Source organism: Pongo pygmaeus, chromosome 11 (assembly GCF_028885625.2).
Source record: "Pongo pygmaeus isolate AG05252 chromosome 11, NHGRI_mPonPyg2-v2.0_pri, whole genome shotgun sequence".
NCBI lineage: Eukaryota > Metazoa > Chordata > Mammalia > Primates > Hominidae > Pongo > Pongo pygmaeus.
The window spans coordinates 71,046,171-71,072,344 of NC_072384.2; the positions used below are offsets into that span (position 1 = coordinate 71,046,171).

Here is a 26,174-nt window from a genome sequence, read left to right on the forward strand (position 1 = left end):
GCACTTACTGCCATACCTTTTCCTCTAAGCATTGTTTTTGTTGCATCCCACAAATGTTGATATGTTGTATATGCATTTTCATTTAGTTCAGAATATTTTTAAATTTCTCCTGAGACTTCTTTGACCCATGTGTTATTTAGATGTGTGTTGTTCACTCTTCAAATATATTGGGATTTTCCAGTTATCATTGTTTTATTGAGTTGTGGTTTAATACCACTATGACCCGAGAGCATACTTTATATTAGTTCTAGTCTTTTAAATTTGTTAAGGTGTCTTTTATGGCTCAGAATGTGATCTACCTTGGTGAATGTTTCGTGTAAGCTTGAGAAGAATGTGTATTCTGCTGTCGTTGGATGAGATACTCTGTTTGATCCAGTTGACTGATGGTACCTTTCAGTTTAAGTATATGCATAATTACTAACTTTCTGCCAGCTGGATGTGTTAATTACTGATGGGTGTTGAAATCTCTATAATAATGAGTGGATTTATCTATTTCTTCTTGCATTTCTATCCGTGTTTGCCACATTGTGTTTTGATACTCTGTTGTTAGATGCATATATATTAAAGATTGTTATGCCTTCTTGGAGAATTGACACCTTTTTCATTATCTTATGCCCACTTAATCCCTGGTAATTTTCCTTGCCAAATTCGACTTTGTCTGAAATTAGTATAGCTACTCTAGCTTTCTTTTGTTTAGTGTTTGCACATTGTATCTTTTGCCATTCCTTTACTTTTAATCTATCTGTGCCTTTTTTTTTCCCCCCCAAAGTCAGGATCTGGCTGTGTATCCCAGGCTGGAGTGCAGTGGCACAATCATAGCTCATTGTAACCGCAAACTCCTGGACTGAAGCAATCCAACCACCTCAGCCTCACAAGTAGCTAGGACTATAGGCATGTGGCTATTTTTAAAACAATTTTTTTAGAGATAGGGGTCTCAGTCATGCTGTGTTGCCCAGGCTGATCTCATACTCCTGACCTCAAGTAGTCCTCCCACCTCAGCCTCTGCTAAGGATTACAGACATGAGCCACCAGAACACTTTAGGTATTTATGTGTCTTTCTACTTGCTCTTATGCTCTCTGAAGAGAAATCCAAATTAATTCTTATTGTTCCCCTATATAGTTAAGGTGCTTTTTTTCCATCTGGCTTCTTTCAAGATTTTCTCTTCACTTTTGATTTTCTGCAGTTTGAATATGCTTCCCAGATTTGGGGCTTGGTATCTGTCAGTTCTGGAAAATTCTCAGCCATTGTTACTTCAAATATTTATTTTTCTCTCTTTTTCTTCCTTCTGATATTCCCATTATGTGGATGTTATACCTTCTCCAATTTTCCCATGATACTTGAATATTCTGTTCTACTTTTTCTTTCTTTTTCCTCTTTTATTCCCCCAGCTTGGGAAGTTTCTGTTGACCTATCTTCAGACTCACTGATTCTGTCCTTGGCTGCATCCAGTCTACTGATGACTGTTAAAGGCATTCTTCATTTCTCTTATGGTGTTTTTTGATTTCTAGTATTTCTTTTTCTTCTTTTTTTTTTTTTTTTTTTTTAGAATTTTTATCTGTGTTTAATTTACCCATCTTTTCTTGCATGGTGTCCACTTTTCCCAGCCCTGATCCTGTTAATCAGCTATTTAATTAATTAGTTTAGAAATGAGGTCTTGTGACCGGGTGCGGAGGCTCACACCTGTAATCTCACACTTTGGGAGGCCTAGGCGGGCAGATCACTTGAGGCTAGGAGCTCGAGACCAGCCTGGCCAACATGGCGAAACCCCATCTCTACTAAAAAAACAAAAATTAGCTGGGTATGGTGGCACACACCCATAATCCCAGCTACTCCAGAGGCCAAGGCAGAAGAATTGCTTGAATCCAGGAGGTGGAGGTTGCAGTGAGTTGTGATTGCATGCCACTGCACTCCAGCCTGGATAACAGAGTGAGACTCAAAAAAGAAAACCCCAAAAAACCCCAAACAAACAATAAAAAACAAGAAATGAGGCCTTGCTTTGTTGCCCAGGCTAGAGTGCAGTGGCTTTTCACAGGTATGATAATAGTGCACTGTAGCCCCAAACTCCTGCACTGCAGTGATCCTCCTCCCTCAGCCTCCTGAGTATAGCTGGAACTATAGTCACATATCATCGCACCTGGCTTAATCATAGTTATTTTAATTTCTGGTCTGCTAATTCTAAAATCTCTGCCATATCTGAATCCAGTTCTGATGTTTGTTTTGTTTCTTCAAACTTTTGTATTTTGCCTGTTAGCATGCCTTGTCATTTTTTTGGTTGAAGGCTATGTATGATATATTGGATAGGCCAGGCACAGTGGCTCACTCCTGTCATCCCAGCACTTTTGGAGGCCAACATCTAGGGGTTGCTTGAGCCCAGGAGTTCGAGACCAGCCTAAGCAACATAGCAAAACCCCATCTCTACAAAAAATACCAACATGAGCTGGGCATGGTGGCACACACCTGTAGTCCCAGCTACCAGGGAGGATGAGGTGGGAGGATCGCTTGAGCCCAGGAGGTCAAGGCTGCATGAGCCGTCAGCATGCCACTGCACTCCAGCCTGAGCAACAGAGCGAGACCCTGTCTCAAAAAATTTTACAAATTTAAGATATATTGGATAAAAAGAATTGAAGTAAATAGGCCTTTAGAGTGAGATTTTATGTTTATCTGAGTAGGAGTTTGGCTATGATTGTTGTTTGTTGTAGCTGTAGGTATCGGAGGTTAAAATTTCCTCTAGTGTGCTTATTTTTGTCTCCCCCATTGTTGGCTCCAGTGGCTTGTTCCTGGGCTTATGTTCCTGGAAAGCTGTAATTGTCAGTATCCACCTTTCTCTCCAGTTTTGGAGGCAGCAGTTTGCCCTGTGACCTGAATTCTCTGATGGATCTAAGAATTATGGATTTTCAGATTGTTCAGCATTTTTTGTGTTGTGAGGACAGACAGGGGTGGCACTTCCAGGCTGTTTTCATCTTGGACCAGAAACCAGAATTTAGAGAGAATAGTCAGCTTTTGAGATTTGTTCTAACCCCAAAAGGGCTCTGCCCTGCTATCTTTTTCTGGTTATTTCTGGCAAATTAGCCAGCCTACAATTTAGCCTGTATCTCCACTGAGTCTACCAATCTCCTCCCATTTGCCTTTCATCACAAACTCCACAGGTTTTATTAGTGCTCCTAGGCCTTAACTTCTCAACACTCTGTTGCAAATAAAGTTAGTTTTTCTGGAAAGAGCCACGGAGCTATCTGTTTTATGGCCTGCTTCTCCCCTCCTGCACAGTTTTTGAGCTAAGGCTCTTTACCTGGTTGTGGGAGTCAATGCCATGCTTCTCTCTGAGTGACTCCCCTACTCTAGAAGCTGAGCACTTGGAGTTGAGGAAACACTGGCCTCAGATCTTCTCACCTTGTCTCTCTCTCAGTGTAGAACCACTGTTTTCTAAGGAGGAATAAGGCCAGTTAGGGCCTCAGTATCCTCAACTGTGCTGCATCCAAGGTAGATCCTCCATCCCATGAATAGGGGCTGGGTGGAAGAAGGGACTCCCACCTCTTGACTATACTGACCCAGGACTCAGCCCCAGCAATAGGCAGCTGGGGACTGGATGAGAAATGCTGTCATCCCACCCCTTCTAGGAAGATAGCTCTCTGAGTGGAAGCTTGGAAAACAGGGAGCCTTGTCCTCTTGGCTGCACCAGTCTGGAGTGGAGTTTCCATCTTGCTGAGCTGGGATTGGGAAGGAAGGGACTATGCCCTGGTTCAGACACCACAGACTCACTATTCTTACTGAGCAGTAGTAGGTTTTCTTGAATAAATGTTTCTTCATATGCTGTATGTCCCCGGGACATACATATGCTGTATGCCCCCCATTTGTAGAGACTTTAAATGGTTGTCCTTTTATGATTTTCACCAGTTTTGCCAAAGAGTTTGTCCACAGAGCTCTTCATGCCCTCATGCTGGAAGTGGAAATCTGGACATGTTCTTATCTTACCACATCATTATCACACCTAGGAAAACGAGAAACAATTCTTCAGGATCATTTAATGTCAAGTTTATAAAACTTCCTGCTTTAACTTAAAAAAAAAATTAAATTAGAGTAAGTGGTGTTGATTAGTGTTCTAATGATTAAATATTATTGAGTTATTTAATGTCCAGGGGTGTTTTATCCACAGGTTATAATCGCATATGAAGTTGCCTTTATTCTTGTGAAACTGTTTGGTTTAAACTTTTGAATCAGTGAGAGAATGTCAAAGAGATACAATTATCGCCTGAAAATTGTTTCTTTTTCAACAGTAATTTAATTTCAAAGTTCATTTAAAAAAATGAAAAGGGGCCGGGTGTGGTGGCTCACGCCTGTAATCCCAGCACATTGGGAGGCCAAGGCAGGCAGATCAGGAGGTCAGGAGTTCAAGACCAGCCTGACCAACATGGTGAAACCCTGTCTCTACTAAAAATACAAAATACAAAAATTAGCTGGGCATGGTAGCATGCACCTGTAATCCCAGCTACTCAGGAGGCTGAGGCAGGAGAATCGCTTGAACCTGGGAAGTGGAGGTTGCAGTGAACCGAGATAACGCCATTGCTCTCCAGCCTGGGAGACAGAGTGAGACTCTATCTCAGAAAAAAAAAAAAAAGGAAAAGCGCCAGGCGAAGTGGCTCACACCTGTAATCCCAACACTTTGGGAGGCTGAGGCAGGTGGATTACTTGCGTCCAGGAGTTCAAGACCATCCTGGGCAACATGGCAAAACTCTGCCTCTACAAAAAATATAACAATTAGCCAAGCATAGTAGCATGAGCCTGTAGTCCCAGTTACTTGGGAGGCTGAGGCAGGACGATTACATAAGCCTGGGAGGTGGAGGTTGAAGTGAGCTAAGATCATGCCATTACACTCCAGCCTGGAGTGCGAGAAACTGTCTCAAAAAAAAAAAGAAACAAAATAAAATTAAACATTTATGATCACATCTCAACTAATCAGAGAAGTACAAATTAAAAGAGACTATTTTTCACATCAAAGATAGAGCATTCAATATTGGCAGAAGTATAAACTTACTCAACCTTTCTGAAAAGTAATTTGGGAGTTTAAAAAAAAAGCCATAAAGGGTTTTTTGTTTTTTGTTTTTTTTAAATCCACTAGTTTTCATTCTAAAATAATGGGACCCTTTTTATCCAGTAATTTTCATTTTAAATATCAGAACAATAGTTTTTGATCTTGATGGAATTCAACAGAGATATTCTTAGTAAATGTTCAGAGGTAAAGAAAGAATTTAATATGAACCATTTTTGGAAAAAAACATCCAGGTACGTATATGTATATAAACCAGAAGGAAGTGAACCAAAATGTTAATGAGTTATTTTTGGCAGTTTTATAGTATTGTAAACTATTTTAATCTTGTTATATTTTTTAAATTTTTTTCTATGAATTATGTGATCAGAAAAAAAATTAACATTTAGTTAAGAAGAGGAAAGCAAATAAATTGTGCCTTGGTATTTCACATCTCTGAATAAAAATAGTCTCTCAAACCTGAACAAATACTGTCTTGGTTATCAAGAATAATAATCATTTATTTTTCTTTTTTCTCAGTGTTGCATCTGAGCCAAGAAAACTTTATGAAATGCCAAAATGTTCCAAATCAGAAAAAATAGAGGATGCTTTATTATGGGAATGCCCAGTGGTAAGATTTGTTTTTAGAGCATTTGTTTCTAAAGCATTTTTAGCCTAGAAGAACTGGTTATTATGAACATATTGCATAAAATAATACAACTTAAATATCATAGTGACTCTTGCATCTTTAAAGCAATCAAGATGAGAGTATATCTTTTATTTTCCTCATGAAATAATTTCTGTATTAAAAATACTAATATTATGACTGTATTTTTAAAATTAGATTTTTTTAGATCCTGAAAAACTAGAAAGTTATAAATCGATTAAAAGTTATATAAGCAGCATAAGCTAATGTATAATTATCTTAGTGTTTAAGAGATCATTCCACTCAATATACTGAAACAGTAACAAAGTATTTAGAACAACAGTTACTTTACCCGAATGTTGTTAGGAAAATAATAAAGATAAAATAATAGGATAAGCTCATTTCATAAGACTAGCTTTGCCTGGGTGTATATTTTTCAGAACACTGTTTTCATGGAATGTTAACAGGTGCCAGAGGAGTTAGGGGGAATTGAGCTATGAAAAACTAAGTTTGGGGCATTCCGAGTTTGAGACTGTAAACATGTCTATTGATAGAATTACTTCTCAGAGCCTTTAATAATAATAATAATACAATAATACTAATAGGTATGATGATTATCAAGCCATTTCCCCAAATTCTTTTGATCATAGAACTTCCTTGTTTAAGGAATATTTCTAAATACAGGTTGAGCATCCCTAATCTGAAAATCCGAGATCCAGCATGCTCCAAAATTCAAAACTTTTTGAATGCTGACATGATGCCACAAGTGGAAAATTTTACACCTGACCTCATGTGACAGGCACAAAATTTAAAATATTATGTAAAATTATCTTCAGGCTACATGTATAAGATACATATGAAACATAAATGAATTTGGTGTTTAGACTTGGGTCCCATCCCCAAGATACCTCATTATGTACATGCAAATATCCCCAAATCCAAAGAAATTCAAATCTGAAACACTTCTAGTCCCAAGTGTTTCAGTAGGAAAAGGGATAATCAACCTGTATTTGTTTTCTATAGGATCAGTGCTTATTCTAAGAAATGCACTTAGGAAATACTACAACAAATTAATCAGGTCTTTGAATCTGGTTGGTTATCCTTTAGGAAAAACAGAACTCATAATATGTGACCAAAAATAATTTTTAAAAGATAAGAGGCTATACGCTAAATTTACTGTTAATTTTTTTTTTCAGGCTATCATTTTTACATAAAGTTTTAGTTTTCTGGAGCTGCTGCTTTCTTTTTCTCTGAATACTTATTGTCTGTTCATTGAAGGCTCCTATTTAAAAACTAGAAAGCTTTTAAACCTATGTTTTCTTCTTCAACTCCTTATTGAAAGCTAAAAGTAACTGTTGTGCCTTTAGCAATTTAAAGCTTTTTGATCCATTTTCATTGGGGAGTATGGGGGGAAGACAATAGATTTCTTAATTGAGAAAGTTTTTAATACACTAGTATAAAACACCAAAAATTTAGTAACCTAATTCCTATCTCACTATTTTTTTCTTTTTTTTTGAGACGGTCTCCCTTTGTTGCCCAGGCTGCAGTGCAGTGGCATGATCTCGGCTCACTGCAACCTCTGCCTCCCAGGTTCAAGCAATTCTCCTGCCTCACCCTCCCAAGTAGCTGGGACTACAGGCACCCACCATCATGCCCCACTAATTTTTGTATTTTTAGTAGAGACGGGGTTTCGCCATGTTGGCCAGGCTGGTCTCGAACTCCTGACCTCAAGTGATCCACCATCCTCAGACTCCCAAAGTGCTGGGATTACAGGCATAAGCCACCATGCCCAGCCCCTATTCTCACTTATTTTTAAACATTTTATTCTCATTTCAACTGTAGCAAGATTTTCTCTTAAGAAAAACCAGGAAGCATATTGAATTGTTATTAACACACTGATATGAAACTACTTTTAAGTTAGTGTCCATCTTTTCCAAGACTCTGTGTGAATTACAACTTTTTGTTTAAGAAAATATTTCAAACGTATTATATTTGCTGCTTCAAATTATTTTGATAGGCAAGATATAAATAGTATATTTTTTAAAACTTAAAAAAAAATTTTTTATATAGTTTTTTAAGACAGGGTCTCACTCTGTTGCCTAAGCTGGAGTCCAGTGGCACAATCACAGCTCACTGCAGCCTCTACCTCCTGGGCTCAAGTGATCCTTCCACCTTGGCCTCCTGAGTAGCTGGGACTACAGGTGTGCACCAACAAACCCAGCTAATTTTCGTATTTTTTGTAGAGGTGGGGGTTTCGTCATGTTGCCTAGGCTGGTCTTGAACTCCTGGGCTCAAGTGATCTGCCCGCCTTGGCCTCCCAAAGTGCTGGGATTACAAGTGTGAGCCACCACGCTCAGCCAAAAACTTTTAAATCTCCATGAAACAACATTTAGATAAGATGTTGTAGAATAAATGCATTTATATCATTGCCCTGAATCCAGTGTAAGACTTCAAGGGTTAATAAACTTAAAAAAAAAAAATCTTATAGCCAGTATTTTAAGAAACTTGATTATACTTACCAAAGGAACATTGTTTGTTTTCTCTTCTTTTAAATATGGAGAGGTTTAATCCTTTACCTAACAAAGGAATTAATTTTAGCAAAATGATTCATTCCAACCTTCTTATAAGAAATATCTAGGAGAGTGGCCAGGTGTGGTGGCTTACGCCTGTAATCCTAGCACTTTGGGAGGCCGAGGCGGGCGGATCACGAGGTTGGGTTTTCAAGACCAGCCTGACCAACATGGTGAAACCCCATCTCTACCAAAAATACGAAAATTAGCCAGACGTGGCAGCACACACCTGTAATCCCAGATACTCGGGAGGCTGAGGCAAGAGAATCGCTTGAACCTGGAAGGCAGAGGTTGCAGTAAACAGAGATCATGCCACTGCACTCCAGCCTGGGTGACAGAGCAAGACTCTGTCTCAAAAGAAAAAAATATATATCTAGGAGAGTCAACTAAGAAAAATAACGAATCTAAGTGATAAACATTCAGGAAATTCTCTAAATATGAGATTTATTTACAATCTTAATATCTCAGGGTTCTTTTTAGGTTTCCAGGGGAAAAGAACAGGATAACAGTGTGGAGACTGCTAAGTTGAGAATTTAAAACAAATAAGAACATAAGATTTTTAAAATTGCATTGTGAAAGTAACATTTTTTATCAATCCTTTAATCTCACTCTTTTAGACATATTGAGAAAATGTTAAATAGAAAATATTAAGAAATTTTAATAAGATGTTTCAGATCTTTGAGTATGAAAAATATAACAAAAAAGCCTAATTTCAAAAAACTATTTGAGATCAGGGGACAATGGTGTGACCAATATGAAGGGTCAAGACTGAAATGTATTGTCTTTACGATCAAGAACTCTACTTTCAGTTTTTTCTCGGACAGTTAATTTCAGCTTCATAGAGATTTCTCACCAAATTAAGGAACATTGTTTTCCTGGGTTTGTTTTGGGTATATGTCATTATAGCTATGTTATTTCTTGTTGAAATTTATAATTGTGGGTTTTTTATATTGTTTTAGTATTTAATGGTGTATAATGTGTTATTAAATTATATGTAGTTATACAAAAAAAAAACTAGCACACAAAAATTATTTTTTTCCTTAACATTTGAAAGGCAAGATAAATTTTTAGGGAGCATATATAAAATTATGTCTTCATTCTTTTCTATTCACTTTTTGGCCTAAGCAGATGCTAGATTAATTTCAGCCCCTCTTTTCTTTCTTTCTTTCTTTTTTTTCTTTTCTTTTTTTTTTTTTGAGATGGAGTCTTCTGTCGCCAGGCTGGAGTGCAGTGGCACAATCTCGGCTCACCGCAACCTCCACCTCCCGGGTTCAAGCGATTCTCCTGCCTCAGCCTCCCAAGTAGCTGGGATTATAGGCAGGCACCGCCACGCCCAGCTAATTTTTGTATTTTTTTTTTAGTAGAGATGGGGTTTCGCCATGGCCAGGCTGGTCTCCACCTCCTGACCTCGTGATCCGGCCACCTCAGCCTCCCAAAGTGCTAGGATTACAGACGTGAGCCACCGCACCTAGCCGCTTCTTTTTTTCTAACTAGAAACAGAGTCTTGCTATGTTGCCCAGGCTGATATCGAACACCTGGGCTCAAGTAATCCTTCTGCCTCACTCTCTCAAAGTGCTGGGATTACAGGTGGGGACTATGATGCCGTTTTAGTCTACGAATTAAAGTAGAAAACTTTGCTTCTCTTTTTCTTCCTGCCTTAGACTTCTACCTTGTGGTGGCTCCTCAGTGACAGGAGTGCCCATGCAGCTATCCTCTCCCTTTTCTAGGATAATTCATTGGTGACATAGGTCATCTTTCAAACCAGGTCCATTTTCTGTACTTTGGCTGTCTTCATTGGTTTCTAGCTTTTCATTTGAGCTTAGGTCAGAACCACAGTGAATAATGAAGTAATTTGCATTTTGCCAGTTTTGACTTCCATCTAAAGGAAACAAGTCCTGTGGTAAGGGAAAAAGGGGGCAATATGAATGTCTATTCTAGCAGAGAACCCTTTTTTTTTTGAGACGGGATCTCACTGTGTCACCCAGGCTGGAGTGCAGTGGCACAGTCATCACTCATTGCAGCCTTGACCTCCCAGCCTCAAGCGATCCTCTTGCCTCAGCCTCCCAAGTAGTTGGGACTCCAGCCACTCACCACCATGCTAATAGCAGAGGACTCTTAATCGCTATGCTATATACATGATTTTAAGAGCTGTTATTGTTGTTATTGTTATCACAGAAGTAGCATCATTATCTTTTACTGTTATTATGACTAACATTTGTGAATACTTAATAAAATAATAACTAATACATAATAATAAATTATTTCAGGCCATGTTTTAAGTGCTTTATGTGAATAAACTCAATAAGTGATGATGAAATAATTACCCACAATCTTATCTTTCCTTGTCTTAATTCTGTATTTGGGCATTTAATTTTTTTTTGTGGTTTATTTATTTGGCTATTTGAATATTTAGCTATTTTCTTTGGACATTGATTACTGCAAATTGTTCATGGCCAAGCAGTTTCATTTTTATATCTCATTTTTTTTTTAGGGAGATATACTTCCCAATTCATCAGATTATAAGTCCTCACTCATAGCACTGACTGCTCATAATTGGCTACTTCGTGTATCAGCAACTACGGGAAAAATCCTTGAGAAAATATATCTTGCACCTTATTGCAAATTCAGGTATTTACTGTGAGTTTATTATTCAAGATTTTATTTTAAAAATTTGAAACCTGTGGCCCAGGAAATTTCAAGCCTTTTTTCCCTGTCAGTTTTCTAATCCATAACCAGATTTCAATTAATAAACCTATTTTCTTTTTCTCTCCTCATGACTACATTTAGAGGTCTGAGTATAGAGACCCTCTATCATTTGTCTTTTTTTTTTTTTTTTTTCTTTTTTGAGGCAAGGTCTTGCTCTGTCTCACAGGCTGGAGTGCAGTGGCGTGATCTCTGCTTACTGCAACCTCCACCTACCAGGTTCAAGCGATTCTCCTGCCTCAGCCTTCCGAGTAGCTGGGATTTTGGGTGTGCACCACCATGCCCAGCTACTTTTTGCATTTTTGGTAGAGCTGAAGTTTCCCTGTGTTGGGCAGGCTGGTCTCAAACTCCTGACCTCAAGTGATCTGCCCACCTCAGCCTCCTAAAGTTCTGGGATTACAGGCGTGAGCCATTGTGCCCAGCTGTCATTTATCTTTGTATCCCTAATAAGTAACTAACCTGTAGTAGTTTAAATAAACTTAAAAAAAAAATTCCCTGTATTCTACAAATAGTGTTTTCTATGTAAGATGCTCTTTATGGTAGATTTTCCTGAAGGCTAGTCTGTTTCAGTTAAATTGTCTGCTGTGTACAATCCAAGAACTGTTATTTTAACTATTAGTTTTATAAATTAGATGTAAATGTTTGGAGTGAATATGTTCATGGAATGTGTGAAAGTAACATTTTTAGTGCTTTTTATACTTCCATTTTAAAGTAGAAATGATTATTTTGTTTTCTAAGTTTTGAATACTCTTAGATCAAAAACAATTTTTATTCACCAATGCTCTAGAAAGATTAAAATTATGTATATATTTAAATAGGGATATGTCCATACAGGGATATAGAGGAAATTTTTTTAGCTATTTATTTTTTAAAATAGATCACTTTGCTTTTATAATTTAAATAACTAAAAAATAGTTTACTTATAAAATATAATATTTTGGTTTTAAGTATAAGGAAACTGACCCAAATAAATAAACTTCTCTTCATTCTTTTAAAAGGTACTTGAGCTGGGACACTCCTCAAGAAGTCATTGCAGTTAAGTCAGCTCAGAACAGAGGCTCAGCAGTGGCCCGGCAGGTATACATATTTAAACATTCAATAAAATGAAGAATTTTTTTCATAGGAATTTGTCTGCAGATTTGTTATGAAAAATCTAATCTTTTATTTCTGAAGCATGCTATAAAAGATAGGATTCATGGCAACCTGGATGGAATTGGAGACCATTATTCTAAGTGAAGTAATTAAGAAATGGAAAACCAGACATTGTATTTTCTCACTCATAAGTGAGAGCTAAGCTTTGAGGATGCAAAGGCGTAAGAATGATACAGTTTACTTTGGAGACTCGGGCGAAAGGGTGGGAGGTGGGTGAGGGATGAAACACTACACATTGGGTATAGTGTATACCCCTCAGGTGATATGTGCACCAAAATCTGAGAAATCACCACTAAAGAACTTACTCATGTGACCCAACACCACCTGTTCCTCAAAAACCTATTGAAATAAAATAATAATAAAAATATTTTAAAAAAGAAAAGTTGATAGGTAGATTTTTTTTTCTGAAGCATGCTATTTAAAAAGATTTTTCTCTCTTTCTCAAAGAATTACCCAGGATTTACTAGATTTTATAAGGTCTGGAAATTTATATCAAGAAACTTTTTGTTTCTATTGGTGACTTATGGGGAAATACTATGGAAAGCATTTATTGAGCACTTAAAAAATAGATATAGACTGCTTTTAGAGGTTTTCTGTTTCTTTATACACCAGGACACCTAGAAAAAACAAATACTTATTTTGTGTCTCCCCTTGGCAGAGTCTATTGTAGTTTTCTCATTTTTAATTTGAACTTCTTCAGCTTTTTCTCACTAGTGTCCTTGATTGCAACACAGGCGGGCACTGATCTGAGTTCTTTACCTGTATTTACTAATTTAATCTTCAGCACACTCCTTTCAGTAGATACTTTCATCATCCCATTTTACAGATGAGGATTCTGAGCCCCAGAGAGGCTAAGTAACTTATCCAACATCGTAGTGTTGGTAAGTGGTAGAACCTAGGCTCAAACTCAGGCAGTTAGCTCTAGAGTCCCTGCTCTTATGCACTGTAGCATGCTGCCCCTTCTTGAAATTTCTGTAATATGGACTGGCAGGTGAAGTTTATATAGAACTCTAGCATTAAAAAAAAAAAAAAAGTTAAGTAGTTACTCTAATTTTACCTTGTTTAGATAACTACATCAAGCATTTCCTTGTCAACCCTCCAGTGTATTCCCATACACGCTGGGTCTGTGAACTCTGCTTTTCATTCCTCTCTCATCTCTCTTGTCTAGTTTTTCTGTATCCCCCTGAAGCCAAGCAAACTATTTGTTGGCTACTTCTACTTACTTTTTATCATGGTTATCTAAACGTTTTCCTACCGTTTACTAATCCTGCCCAGTCACATTAGTAACTTAACTGCATGCCTTTTATTGGAATCTCCTTACCATACTAAATAAATTTTCCTGATTTATAAATCAGGAAAATTTATTTAGTATGACATCTAAGAAAGAGAGATGCAGTCTCTCTTTTAGTAATACTTCTCTCTTTATACTCTTACTACCTTGCTTTTACTTTGGTAAAGGAAAATTCAGAAAAGTGGGATAGTATAAAAAAGTAGCAAAACATTTTGCTACTTTGAGAATTCTAAAGTGTCTTGTCTGATGTACCTTTTCAATAATTTAAATTGCTAAAGAGCAAGAATTTTTGTTTTGTTTTGTTTTGTTTTGAGACAGAGTCTTGCTTTGTTGCCAGGCTAGAGTGTAGTGGTGAGATCTCAGCTCACTGCATCCTCCGCCTCCCAGGTTCAAGCAATTCTCCTGCCTCAGCCTCCTGAATAGCTGGGACTGCAGGCATGCACTACCACGCCCAGCTAATTTTTGTATTTTTAGTAGAGATGGGGTTTCACCATGTTGGCCAGGATGGTCTCGATCTCTTGACCTCATGTTCTGCCCGCCTTGGCCTCCCAAAGTCCTGGGATTTACAGGCGTGAGCCACCGCGCCCGGCCAAGAATTTTTTTAAGTTTAATTCTGTACGTTATCATATATTAATGTTTTACATTTACCATCACCTGATAATGTTAATAAAATCTTGTCAGTATTTCTATATTCTGGACTGTTTTCCTACAGTCTCCAGCCAACAAGTAGTAGCTCTTAGTTGGGGTATATAAACTGTACTTTTCCTTTGGGTTTAAGGAACACAGAAGGAGTCTGATTTACCTTGAAGATATTAGTTCAATAAAAATTTATCCCTTTCAAAGGAAGAATCTTTTGGGCTTTAAGCATTACAATCTTTTTTGTTTGCTGTTTATTTGTTTTCTAACTTTTAGTTATAGCAGTTTTGATTGGTGGGTCTAGCCTTAAAAGTTCTATTGAAGCAGAGACTGGCTGTGATGGGGCAGACAGCTTTGCCTAACACAAATTTAAGAAATTCCCTTCTAAACTGTATTGGAGAAGTACAACAGATTGTTTTACTTCATAGTGGCAAGAAATTGGACCTTGTTCTTCAAAGTGAGGAGGCTATCCTTTTCAAGCAGAAAACTCACTCAAGCTTTCATTGATGATATTATTTCTAATTTCCTGTAAAGGAGTCAGTACAACACTACTTTCATTATATATTTATTTATTTAGAGACAGCATGTCTGATGCCCAGGCTGGAGTGCAATGGCTTGATCAGAGTTCACTGCAGCTTCAAACTCCTGGGCTGAAGTGCTTCTCTCACGTCAGCCTCCTGAGTAGCTGGGACTACAGGCGTGCGCCACCATGTCCAGCTAATTTTTTTATTTTTTGTATAAACGAGGTCTCACTGTTTCTACAGTGAGTGGCCAGGCTGGTCTCAAACTCCTAGCCTCAAGCGATCCTCCTGCCTTAGCCTCCCAAAGGGCTGGGATTATAGGCGTGAGCTACCTGATCCAGCAACTTTCGAATGATATGAGTGTGATAACTACATATCTTTTTATTAGGCTCTTTATTGTTCAAACTCCAATTCAAAATATAAAGGCATGGTATTTTATTGCTAAGAAATGTTTACTTTTATGGATTTTTGTCTGTATGTATGCGCGTGTATATCCGAAGGGCTGAAGCTTTAGTGGACATGTTTTGAATATGTTGCCCTCCTGTTTAAATAACTTTGCAATCTAGATAGATGGATGTTTTCATAATATGAAAACGTCTGCATAACTACATGCTAGAACAGATGGATTTTTTCAACTAATGAAAACAGTGTGTTTCTGAAGTACTTTTGAGAGCTGCATATAATTTTAGTCTTTCCTTCTAGGCAGGCATTCAACATGTTTTGCTGTACCTTGCAGTGTTCCGAGTTCTACCTTTTTCACTTGTAGGGATTCTAGAGATCAACAAAAAGGTAAGAACTCATTTCTTATTTAATTGCAATATTTTATTGACAGTAAGTTGTAATGTCATTATTTCATTATTTATGAGATATTTGATTGGAAATGCTCCCCTCACTATAAAAAGTACACTAACTTGGTTTATTTTGTAACAAAACATATGAGAACATTTGCCTAATATCCCTTCATCTTTCTGCATGTTTTTATGCCTCTCAAGTGGATCATATTGGATACCTGTGGTCATTAACAAACTACGTTATGAAATTACAAAATGAGTAAGGTATTTTTTTTTCAGAAGGAACGTTCCAAAGCTTGTTAAAAAGATCATTAAAGGAAGGTGAAAAGTTGCAACAAAATATTTCATTTTAATTGCAAGGTATAGGTCTAAAACTTGCTTTATGATATATAACAAGCCTTATATTTAAATATGTAAATTTTCCAATTCATTCAGTTTTGGGTTTTATTGTTGTTCCCATTTGTTCTTGACTTGTGGAGCAGTTACATGGGAGGAAAGAAGGAGCAAATTTCCTTTGAGTAAACGAATGAATAGGATTCTACTTTAAAAAAAAGTTACTTACTCTTGGTGAATAGTTATTTATTGAACTCTTCTACTGGTCTTTAATTCAGCATCTGAAGTATTGTAGAGGACAGTATCTTGAGGATCTACTGATCTTTATAAGCAAACAAGATGAATGTATTAAAATTTTACATTATGTAAGCATTATATACTAAACTGCATAATGGCTAAAGAGTAATATTAGTTACCATTCATTGCTTATTTTGTGCCATGCACTTTGAATATTTTACAACACTGTAACGTATATATTTAATTAAGTTCAGCAGCAGTCCTAGCTACTCAGAAGGCTGAGGCAGGAGAATGATTTGAGCCCAGGAATTCAAGGCTTTGATGAATTATGATTGCACCACTACACTCCAGCCTGGGTGACAGAGTGAGAATCTGTTTCTAAAAAATTAAAATAAAAAATAAAAAGCAGCTACCTAAATCCTAAAGGAGGCAAGTAGAGGATCTAGAATTAAAATAGATTGGCTACTTTATTATAGCAGTCATTATTATTATATATATATATTTTTTTGAGACGGAGTCTTGCTCTGTCACCCAGGCTGCAGTGCAGTGGCACGATCTCCGCCCACTGCAGTCTCTGCCTCCCGGGTTCAAGCAATTCTCCTGCCTCAGCCTCCTGAGTAGCTGGGACTACAAGCACCTGCCACCACACCCAGCTAATTTTTTGTATTTTTAGTAGAGACGGGGTTTCACCGTGTTAACCAGGATGGTCTCGATCTCCTGACTTCATGATCTGCTCACCTCAGCCTCCCAAAGTGCTGGGATTATAGGCATAAGCCACCGCGCCTGGCCAGCACTCATTATTTTAAATTATGTTTGAATTGGCCTGATGCAGTGGCTCACACCTGTAATTTCAGCACTTTGGGAGGCTGAGGCAGGCCAGTCACTTGAGGTTAGGAGATCGATACCAGCCTGGCCAACATGGTGAAGCCCTGTCTCTACTAAAAATATAAAAATTAGCCAGGGGTGGTAGTGCACGCCTGTAGTCCTAGCTACTCGGGAGGCTGAGGTGGGAGAATCGCTTGAACCTAGGAGGTAGATGTTGCAGTGAGCCAGGATTGCACCACGGCAACAGAGCAAAACTCCATCTCAAAAAAAAAAAAAAAAAGTTGAATTGCACAAGTCCTCTTTTTCTTCTTTTACTTTTTCTTTCTTTTTTTTAAAGCTTTTCTTCATATATTTTCTTTTTTTTTTTTTTTTAACTTCTAAGTTCAGGGGTACATGTGCATTATATGCAGGTTTGTTATATAGGTAAACATGTGTCATGCGGGTTTGTTGTACAGATTATTTCATTCCTCAGGTTTAAGCCTAATATCCATTAGTTATTTTTCCTGATCCTCTCCTTCCTCCCACCCTCCACCCTCCACCCTCCGATAGGCCCGAGTGTGTGTTGTTCCCCTCTATGTGTCCATGTGTTCTCATCATTCCATATGTTCTCATCATTTAACTCCCACTTACGAGCGAGAACATGGAGTATTTGGTTTTCTGTTGCTGTGTTAGTTTGCTAAGGTTAATGGCCTCCGGCTGCATCCATGTCCCTGCAAAGGACATGATCTTGTTCTTTTTGTGGCTGCATAGTATTCCCTAGTGTATATGTACAACATTTTCATTACCCAGTCTATCACTGATGGACATTTAAGTTGATTGCATGTCTTTGCTCTTGTGAATAGTGCTGCAGTGAACATATATGTGCATGCGTCTTTTATATTTATAACAGAAGGATTTATATCCCTTTGGGTATATACCCAGTAATGGGATTGCTGGGTTAAATGGTATTTCTGTCTTTAGGTCTTTGAGGAACCACCACACTGTCTTCCATAATGGTCAGACTAATTTCCATTGTCACAAACAGTGTATAAGTGTTTCTTTTTCTCCACAACCTTGCCAGCATCTGTTATTTTTTGACTTTTTAATAATATGTATTCTGACTGGTATGAAATGGTACCTCATTGTGGTTTTGATTTGCATTTCTCTAATGATCGGTGATGTTGAGCTTTTTTTCATGTGCTTGTTGGCCACATGTATGCCATCTTTTGAGAAGTATCTGTTCATGTCCTTTGCCCACATTTTAATGGGGTTGTTTTTTTTTTCTTGTAAATTTGTTGAAGTTCCTTTTAGATTCTGGATATTAGACCTTTGTCAGAGGTATGGATTGCAAAAATGTTCTTCCATACTGTAGGATGTCTGTTGACTCTGTTGATGGTTTCTTTTGCTGTGCAGAAGCTCTTTAGTTTAAGTAGATCCTATTTGTCAATTTTTGCTTTTGTTGCAATTGCTTTTGGTGTTTTCATCATGAAATCTTTGCCCATGCCTATGTCCAGAATGATATTGCCTAGGTTATCTTCCAGGGTTTTTATAGTTTTGGGTTTTACATTTAAGTCTTTAATCCATCTTGAGTTAATTTTTGTATATGGTGTAAGGAAGGGGTCCAGTTTCAATTTTCTGCATATGGCTAGCCAGTTATCCCAGCACCACAGGGAATCCTTTCCCCATTGCTTGTTTTTGTCAAGTTTGTCGAAGATCAGATAGTTATAGGTGTGCAGTCTTACTAATATTTCTGAGTTCTCTATGCTGTTCCATTGGTTTATGTTTCTGTTCTTGTACCAGTACCATGCTGTTTTGGTTACTGTAGCCCTGTAGTATAGTTTGAAGTCGGATAGCATGATGTCTCCAGGTTTGTTCTTTTTGCTTATGATTGCCTTGGCTAATTCAGCCTCTGTTTTGGTTCCATATGAATTCTAAAATAGTTTTTTCTAGTTCTGTGAAGAACATCAATGGTAGTTTAATGGGAATAGCATTAAATATATAAATTGCTTTGGCCAATATGGCCATTTTAATACTATTGATTCTTCCTAACCATGAGCATGGAGTGTTTTTCCATTTGTTTGTGTCATCTTTGTAGATCTCCTTGTAGAGATCTTTCACTTCCTCTGTTAGCTGTATTCCTAGGTATTTTATTCTTTTTAGGGCAACTGTGAATGCGAGTTTGTTCATTATTTAACTCTTGGCTTGATTGTTGTTGTTGTATAGGAATGCTAGCAATTTTTACACATTGATTCTGTATCCTGAGACTTTGCTGATGTTGCTTATCAGTTTAAGAAGCTTTTGGATGAGACAATGGGGTTTTCTAGATACAGGATCATGTCGTTTGAAAAGAGGGATAGTTTGACTTCCTTTCTTCCTATTTGAATGCCTTTTATTTGTTTCTCTTTCCTGAGGGCTCTGGCCAGAATTTCCAACACACTGTTGAATAGGAATGGTGAGAGTGGACATCCTTGTCTTGTGCTGGTTTTCAAGGGGAGTGACAAGTTGTCTTTTTTCAAAGTGGGAAACTAGGATCAGTGAATTAAAAAGTCATGAACTAGTCAGTGTCAGAGTAAACAATACTTTTCCTTCTAAGAGATGACAAAAAATACAACTCATAATTTAATTGTTCTCTCTGTGCCTGTAGGTTAAGTAATTATGTGTGCTTATTACAGTCTACGACAGAAATGAATGTGTGGCAAAGTAATAAACTGTTTCTATTTATTCCTGTATGTCCAAGGTAATTGGACATCTTCCTCTATTCCTGTATTTCCAAGGTAATTGGACAAGGACATCTTCATGTAGTTTGTTTTTGATTAAGCTGGTGAATTGTATAAAAATAAGAATAATAGAAAAATATGCAATTAGAGCGATTTGGTTTTAAATATTGTTACTTGGGATTGAAGAACATCTTTCACTTACCATGCGTGAAAGACTATCCAGTGGCTGGGCACCTCTAATTAACTAAAAATTTGTCTCTATTTTATAAAGAACATTTTAGCATAAAGAATGGATCCTTGGAAGAGTATGAATAGTAGATTAAATATTCATTTAGAACGACGTGGCCTTGGTGTATGCCAGTGTCTATGAGGAATGGAATTTGTTATTAATAGATATTGACAATGCTATGAAGCAAATGAATGCTGGTGCATTATTTTGAGGGATATGTGCCGCACTTCCATTAGTGCTCCAGTATGAGAATCCAGTGGCTTACTGCTCACTCCTAATAACACCCTAGCCTCAAGGTGCTAAATTATAATGAGGTTTTAACGCTAGGCAGCAGTGTTATCGTAGTGACATGAATATTAAGCAAGAGTACAAACCACTGTGAACATTCAGAGGATCGAACTTCCAGTCTTTTCTCAGGTGATATCTGTCTTTCCCCCCGCCAGATTTTTGGGAACGTTACAGATGCTACCTTGTCTCATGGAATACTGATTGTGATGTACAGCTCAGGACTGGTCAGACTCTATAGCTTCCAAACCATCGCTGAACAGGTAGAGAAAACTGAAATTTGTCATGTTACTATTAGTATGAGGTTTCGACTAAAGTATGATTTTTTTTTTTGTGAGATGCTTTTAGAGTAAGGCACTTGTGTAGATTTTGGCTCTAAAAAACTGTAGAAATGTAGAAGACAAGTAACCTTTAAAGCAGGGGTGGGGAAGATAAACAGAAAGGCCATTGGAAAAAGACATTTTCTTTGTCATATACATGTAAATTTTATTTTTGTTCTCTCCAGATATCAAATAAATAGGTGCTAAAGCCACCGTTTTTGTTTTGTTTTGTTTTTAGTTCATGCAACAGAAACTTGACTTAGGGTGTGCATGCAGATGGGGTGGGACTACTGGAACTGTAGGAGAGGCTCCTTTTGGCATTCCTTGTAATATTAAAATCACAGGTATGGCTACTCTATAGTATTTTTTCACCTTAAAAAAATAAGTGGTCATCTAAATAGTTATTAATTATAGTCATCCAAATGTTTTTCTCATTTATTTAAAAAACTCAATTGATTTTACTCCTATACATCATGTACCTTGCTATTCAATAACGAATAAGCTACGAGGAAAATCTATCAGTTATTCATTGAACCAAAGGCCTGGGGATGCTGAGCCTTGCTTGGCCACAGACCTTTAGCAATTCACTTTACTTTTTCTGATCCTTGATTTCCTTATCTGCAAAATGAGTTGCAGCAAATGATACCATCTTAGCTCTCTTATAACTTAGTATTTTACAATTTGATGAAATTTACCCCCTCTCTAAGAAAGGTGTTTTCCAAGAAAAAATTATTACCATGCCATCTGAACATAGAGCTTAGACACAGACAGAACTTCCCAGTATACTTAAAGAGTGCCAAAGCACAAAAAGAAAATTATATACAATTCTATAAATATAGTAAAAATGTTCTATATTTAGCTTATCAAATTCAGTTGTTAGAAAAGAAATCAACTGGCTGGGTGTGGTGGCTCACGCCTGTAATCCCAGCACTTTGAGAGGCTGAGGCGGGTGGATCACCTGAGGTTGGGAGTTCGAGACCAGCCTGACCAATGTGGAGAAACCCCATCTCTACTAAAAATACAAATTAGCCAGGCATGGTGGCACATGCCTGTAATCCCACCTACTCGCAAGGGAGGCTGAGGCAGGAGAATCGCTTAGACCTAGGAGGCGGAGGTTGTGGTGAGCCGAGATCATGCCATTGCACTCCAGCCTGGGCAAAAAGAGTGAAACTCCATCTCAAAAAAAAAGAAAAGAAATCAACTATTACTCAAATTCAGTAGTAGTACATTAAAAGAAATAAGTCATGACTGTTCAGAGTTCATCTCAGGAATCCAAGGATGGTTTAATGTTTACAAATTTAGTAGCTATAAAGATCATATGAGTAAACTAAAAGAGAAAATTTTTTTTATTATCCTAATATCTGTTTATCTTAATTCTTGTTCATTAAGAGTCATTCCTTATCATGTTGAAGACATTCCTCTTATTTATAACCAACCAATAAGCATTATATTTTTAGGTGAAACGCCAAAGGATTTTCTAATATATGCAGAATAAGATAAGAATTTTTTCTATCATTTTTCCTTAACATTGTATTAGTAATAGACCAAGAAACAGAAATGAAAGATGTCGTTGTTCAAAAGGAAAAAATATTATTTTTGGTAGTAAATGACAAATTATAAAAACTACTGGGAGTTCAAGTAAGTTATTCATGAAGTTCAAAATAAATATTTTAAAAATTACTCAAGTTTTTAGATGCCTTGGACAAATTGAATTAGGCAGTTGTATGAAAATTCAGCCCTAGCAATACCTCCTGTAGTCAATACAAATACATTAAAAGCAATCTATTAAGAATTTTAAAACTGTAGGCTGCAGTGGTAACTGGGTTATTTTGAAATGGGTTATTTTGGACAGAGTTTCTCCAAATGGTAGCATTATTCTTATTGAAATGCAAATAAAAAGTAAGTAAAGGCTGGGCACAGTGGCTAAAGCCTGTAATTCCAGCACTTTGGGAGGCTGAGGCAGGTGGATCACAGGGTCAGGAGTTCGAGACCAGCCTGGCCAACACGGTGAAACCCCATCTCTACTAAAAATACAAAAATTAGCTAGGCATGGTGGCAGGCACCTGTAATCCCAGCTGCTTGGAAGGCTGAGGCAGGAGAATTGTTTGAACCCCGGAGACGGAGGTTGCAGTGAGCCGAGATCGCGCCACTGCACTCTAGCCTGGGCGATAGAGCAAGATTCCGTCTCAAAAAAAAAAAAAAAAAGTGAGTAAAACAAAAGAACAAAGATGATAAAGACAAAGTACATAGAGCCTGAAGAATTGTCCTGGAGGTTTATCCCTTTTTTTAGAAAGAAGACTGGATTTGGGATCAGAATCTTAGTCTGCTGACTAGTAAGGGTGACACTCTGCGACTAATTGGTGGTATGATAGTGGGAAAATTATTATTATTATTATTTTGAGACAGGGCCTCACTCTGTTGCCCAGACTGGAGTGCAGTGGAGAGATCACAGCTCACTGCCACCTCCACCTCTTGGGCTCAAGTGATCGTCCTACATTAGCCTCCCAAGTAGCTGGGACTACAGGTGCATGCCACCACACCCAGCTAATTTTTGTATTTTTTGTTTGGTAGAGATGGTGTTTCACTATGTTGCTCAATTTGGCCTTGAACTCCTGGGCTCAAGCAATCTGCCTACCTCATCCTCCCAAAGTGCTGGGATTACAGGCATGACACTGTGCCCAGCTGATAGTGGGCAAATTATTTAACCTCTCTGGACCTCAAATTTTGGAACTTTGAAATAATAGTATTTGAAAACATGATCTATGAAATCATTTGTCATTGTAAAAAAAAATAATTCAGTGATTTTTGTATGTTTGACTAGGAGAATTAGCACATTATGTTGGAAGCTTTCAGTGTTTATTTCATACTGTAGAGACTTAAATCCCATTCATTTCTCCAAATTTGTTTTTCAATCTTAAGGTCTATACAAATAGTATTTATTTTAACTTTAAATAATTTTTTTTCTTAGTGCAAAAGCAGTTCCTTTGCATTATTTTAAAAATTGGGAAATTGGCCAGGCGTGGTGCCTCATGCCTGTAATCCCAGCATTTTAAGAGGCTGAGGCGGGCAGATCACTTGAGGTCAGGAGTGCAAGACCAGCCTGGCCAACACAGTGAAACCCCATCTCTACCAAAATACAAAAAATTAGCCTGTAATCTCAGCTACTCAGGAGGCTAAGGCAGGAGAATTGCTTGAACCCAGGAGGCGAAGGTTGCAGTGAGCCGAAGGTTGCACTCCAGCCTGGGCGACAGAGCAAGACTCTGTCTCAAAAGGAAAGAAAAAAAGAAAAAATAAAATAAAATTTAAAAATTGGGAAATAAAGATAAGCAAAACAGAAAATGTAAAACATTATAGTCCTCTTACATGGGGTTAACTGTTATCTCCTTCATGTGTTATTTTCTAATCTTATCATGTATATATTTCTATATGTTTAAAACGAAGAAAAGAATCATACCATAAGTGCTCTTTTATAACTCACTTGTTAAGAAATCAACTCTATTGAGGCATAATTTACATGTAATTAAAATGCACCCATTTTAACTGTACAGTTTGAGTTTTGTCAAATGTATACACATCCATGAAATCACATATTATATTATCTCATATATAAATCTCATATAATATATTATATATTAAATATATTAATATGTATTGATATATTGAATATATTAATATATTATTAATATATTCAATATATATTTTATTATATATTTATTATATATAATATATGTAATATAATATATAATATATATAAATAATATATATAATATTTATATATATTATATATAATATATAATATTTATATTATATATTAATATTATTATATTATATATAATATTAATATATAATATATAATATTTATATATAATATATTATTATATATATTATATAATATATATAATATTTATATAATATATTTATATAATATAATTTATATTATAATTTATATAATATAATATATATAATATTTATATATTATATATATAATATATAAATATTATATATATTATATTATATATATATTATATATAATATATACATATGTATATATTATATATAATATTTATATATTATATATAATATATACATATGTATATATTATATATAATATATAAATATTATATATAATATATACATATGTATATATTATATATAATATATAAATATTATATATAATATATACATATGTATATATTATATATAATATATAATATATAAAATATATAATATATATTTTTATATATATTATATATAATATATAAATATAATAAATATATATATTTAATAGATAAATATATTATGTTATAATATAATATATTTATATATTTAATATATGAGATTATATATTAATATATCATATTTATAATATATATTAATATATTATATTAATTATAATATATATTTTTATATTGTATTAATTATATATTAATATATTGTATTATATTATATTAATATATTATATATTGTATTAATTATAATATATAAATATATATTGTATTAATTATAATATATATTTATATATTGTGTTAATTATAATATATGATTATATATGTTATAATATATAATTATATCATATATAATTAATTATATATTTATATATAAAATATGTATTCAATTATATATTGTCTATATTAAATATATATTCTATATTACTATTTAATATATTATATATAATTTATATATTATACTATATTATATAATATGTTAATATATTAATTATATATTGTCTATATTAAATATATAATATATTAATATTTATAATGTTATATATTAATTAATATTAATATTTAATATATTATATATAATTTATATATTATAATATAGTATATATTTATATATACTATGTTAATATAGTATATATTAATATAAAATATACATTTAATTATATATTATCTATATTAAATATATATATTATATAATTAAATATATATTTAATTACATATTATATATTAAATATATTATAAATCTCATATTATATTTGAGATTCGTTTCATGTTGTTGCATGTATCTATAGCCTAACCCACTTTTTGATGTTAATATATTATGAATATTTCCATCTAGATTATTTAATAGGTAGCCTTGTGAAAACAACAAAGTTGTAATCCTATCTCACTCTTAAATAATAGATGGATCAAAGACTTAAAAGTTTTAGAAGAAAACTTGGGAGAATCTTTTTATCTCAGTGTGGGGAAGACCTTTTTAAGTATGGCACAAAACCCAAAGCCATAAAAGAAGAGATTGATAAATTTGATTATATAAAAATAAAGTACTGCATGGCAAAAAATCCCCAGAAATATACAACATAAACCAACTCAAATAACAACAGGAGACATAGTTACAAATCATACTGTAATGCAGCAATTTCCTTAATATGTGAAGGGTTCTATAGATCAATAAGAAAAAGAGTGATAACACAATTACAGAATGATCAAAGGATATTGTTTAAAAGAAACAGAAATATGAATGACTTTTAATTAGGGGAGTGCAAAGCTCAATGTCACTGATAAGAGAAATGTAAATTAAAATTATTATAAGATAACATCTCTTCAGATTCTTAAATATCAAAAAGTTAGAACTTTCGATACAATATGGTTGGTAAAAGTTTTATGCACTTTCATTTATTGTTGGGACCCTTTATGGCCCCCAACATTTTGTCAATATGACAGTTTGTTAATATGTATCAAAATTTTAAATGCATGTACTCTTTGAGCCCAGCAACTCCAGTACTAGGAATTTATCCCAGATATATTCATTTGTACAGAAAGTGATAAATTTACAATTAAAACATTGTTTCTAATAGCGAAAGATTGGAAACAATCTATACATTGGTAAGTGACATTAGTATTATTATATCATTCTTTAGCTGTATCATAAATTTAATTGCTAAATTGTTAAAAAGAAGGAGTAGTTTTAACTGG

General features: G+C 35.3%; 1 protein-coding gene across 5 annotated transcripts in view; it reads left to right on the forward strand.

Moving 5' to 3' along the window:
• The window catches only part of DCAF17 (DDB1 and CUL4 associated factor 17), a 52,125-nt gene that overhangs the window by 3,812 nt on the left and 22,139 nt on the right, over window positions 1-26,174 (forward strand). For 3 of the 5 annotated variants that reach the window (XM_063648310.1, XM_063648309.1, XM_063648311.1), the window contains exons 3-8: window positions 5,562-5,652; window positions 10,729-10,874; window positions 11,939-12,017; window positions 15,243-15,329; window positions 20,095-20,199; window positions 20,495-20,600. In XM_063648310.1, coding sequence (XP_063504380.1) covers window positions 5,593-5,652; window positions 10,729-10,874; window positions 11,939-12,017; window positions 15,243-15,329; window positions 20,095-20,199; window positions 20,495-20,600 — 583 coding nt within the window. In that variant the 5' untranslated portion in view covers window positions 5,562-5,592. The remainder of the gene's footprint in view (window positions 1-5,561; window positions 5,653-10,728; window positions 10,875-11,938; window positions 12,018-15,242; window positions 15,330-20,094; window positions 20,200-20,494; window positions 20,601-26,174) is intronic. The other 2 variants (XM_054477014.2, XM_054477012.1) reach the window with 1 other exon arrangement.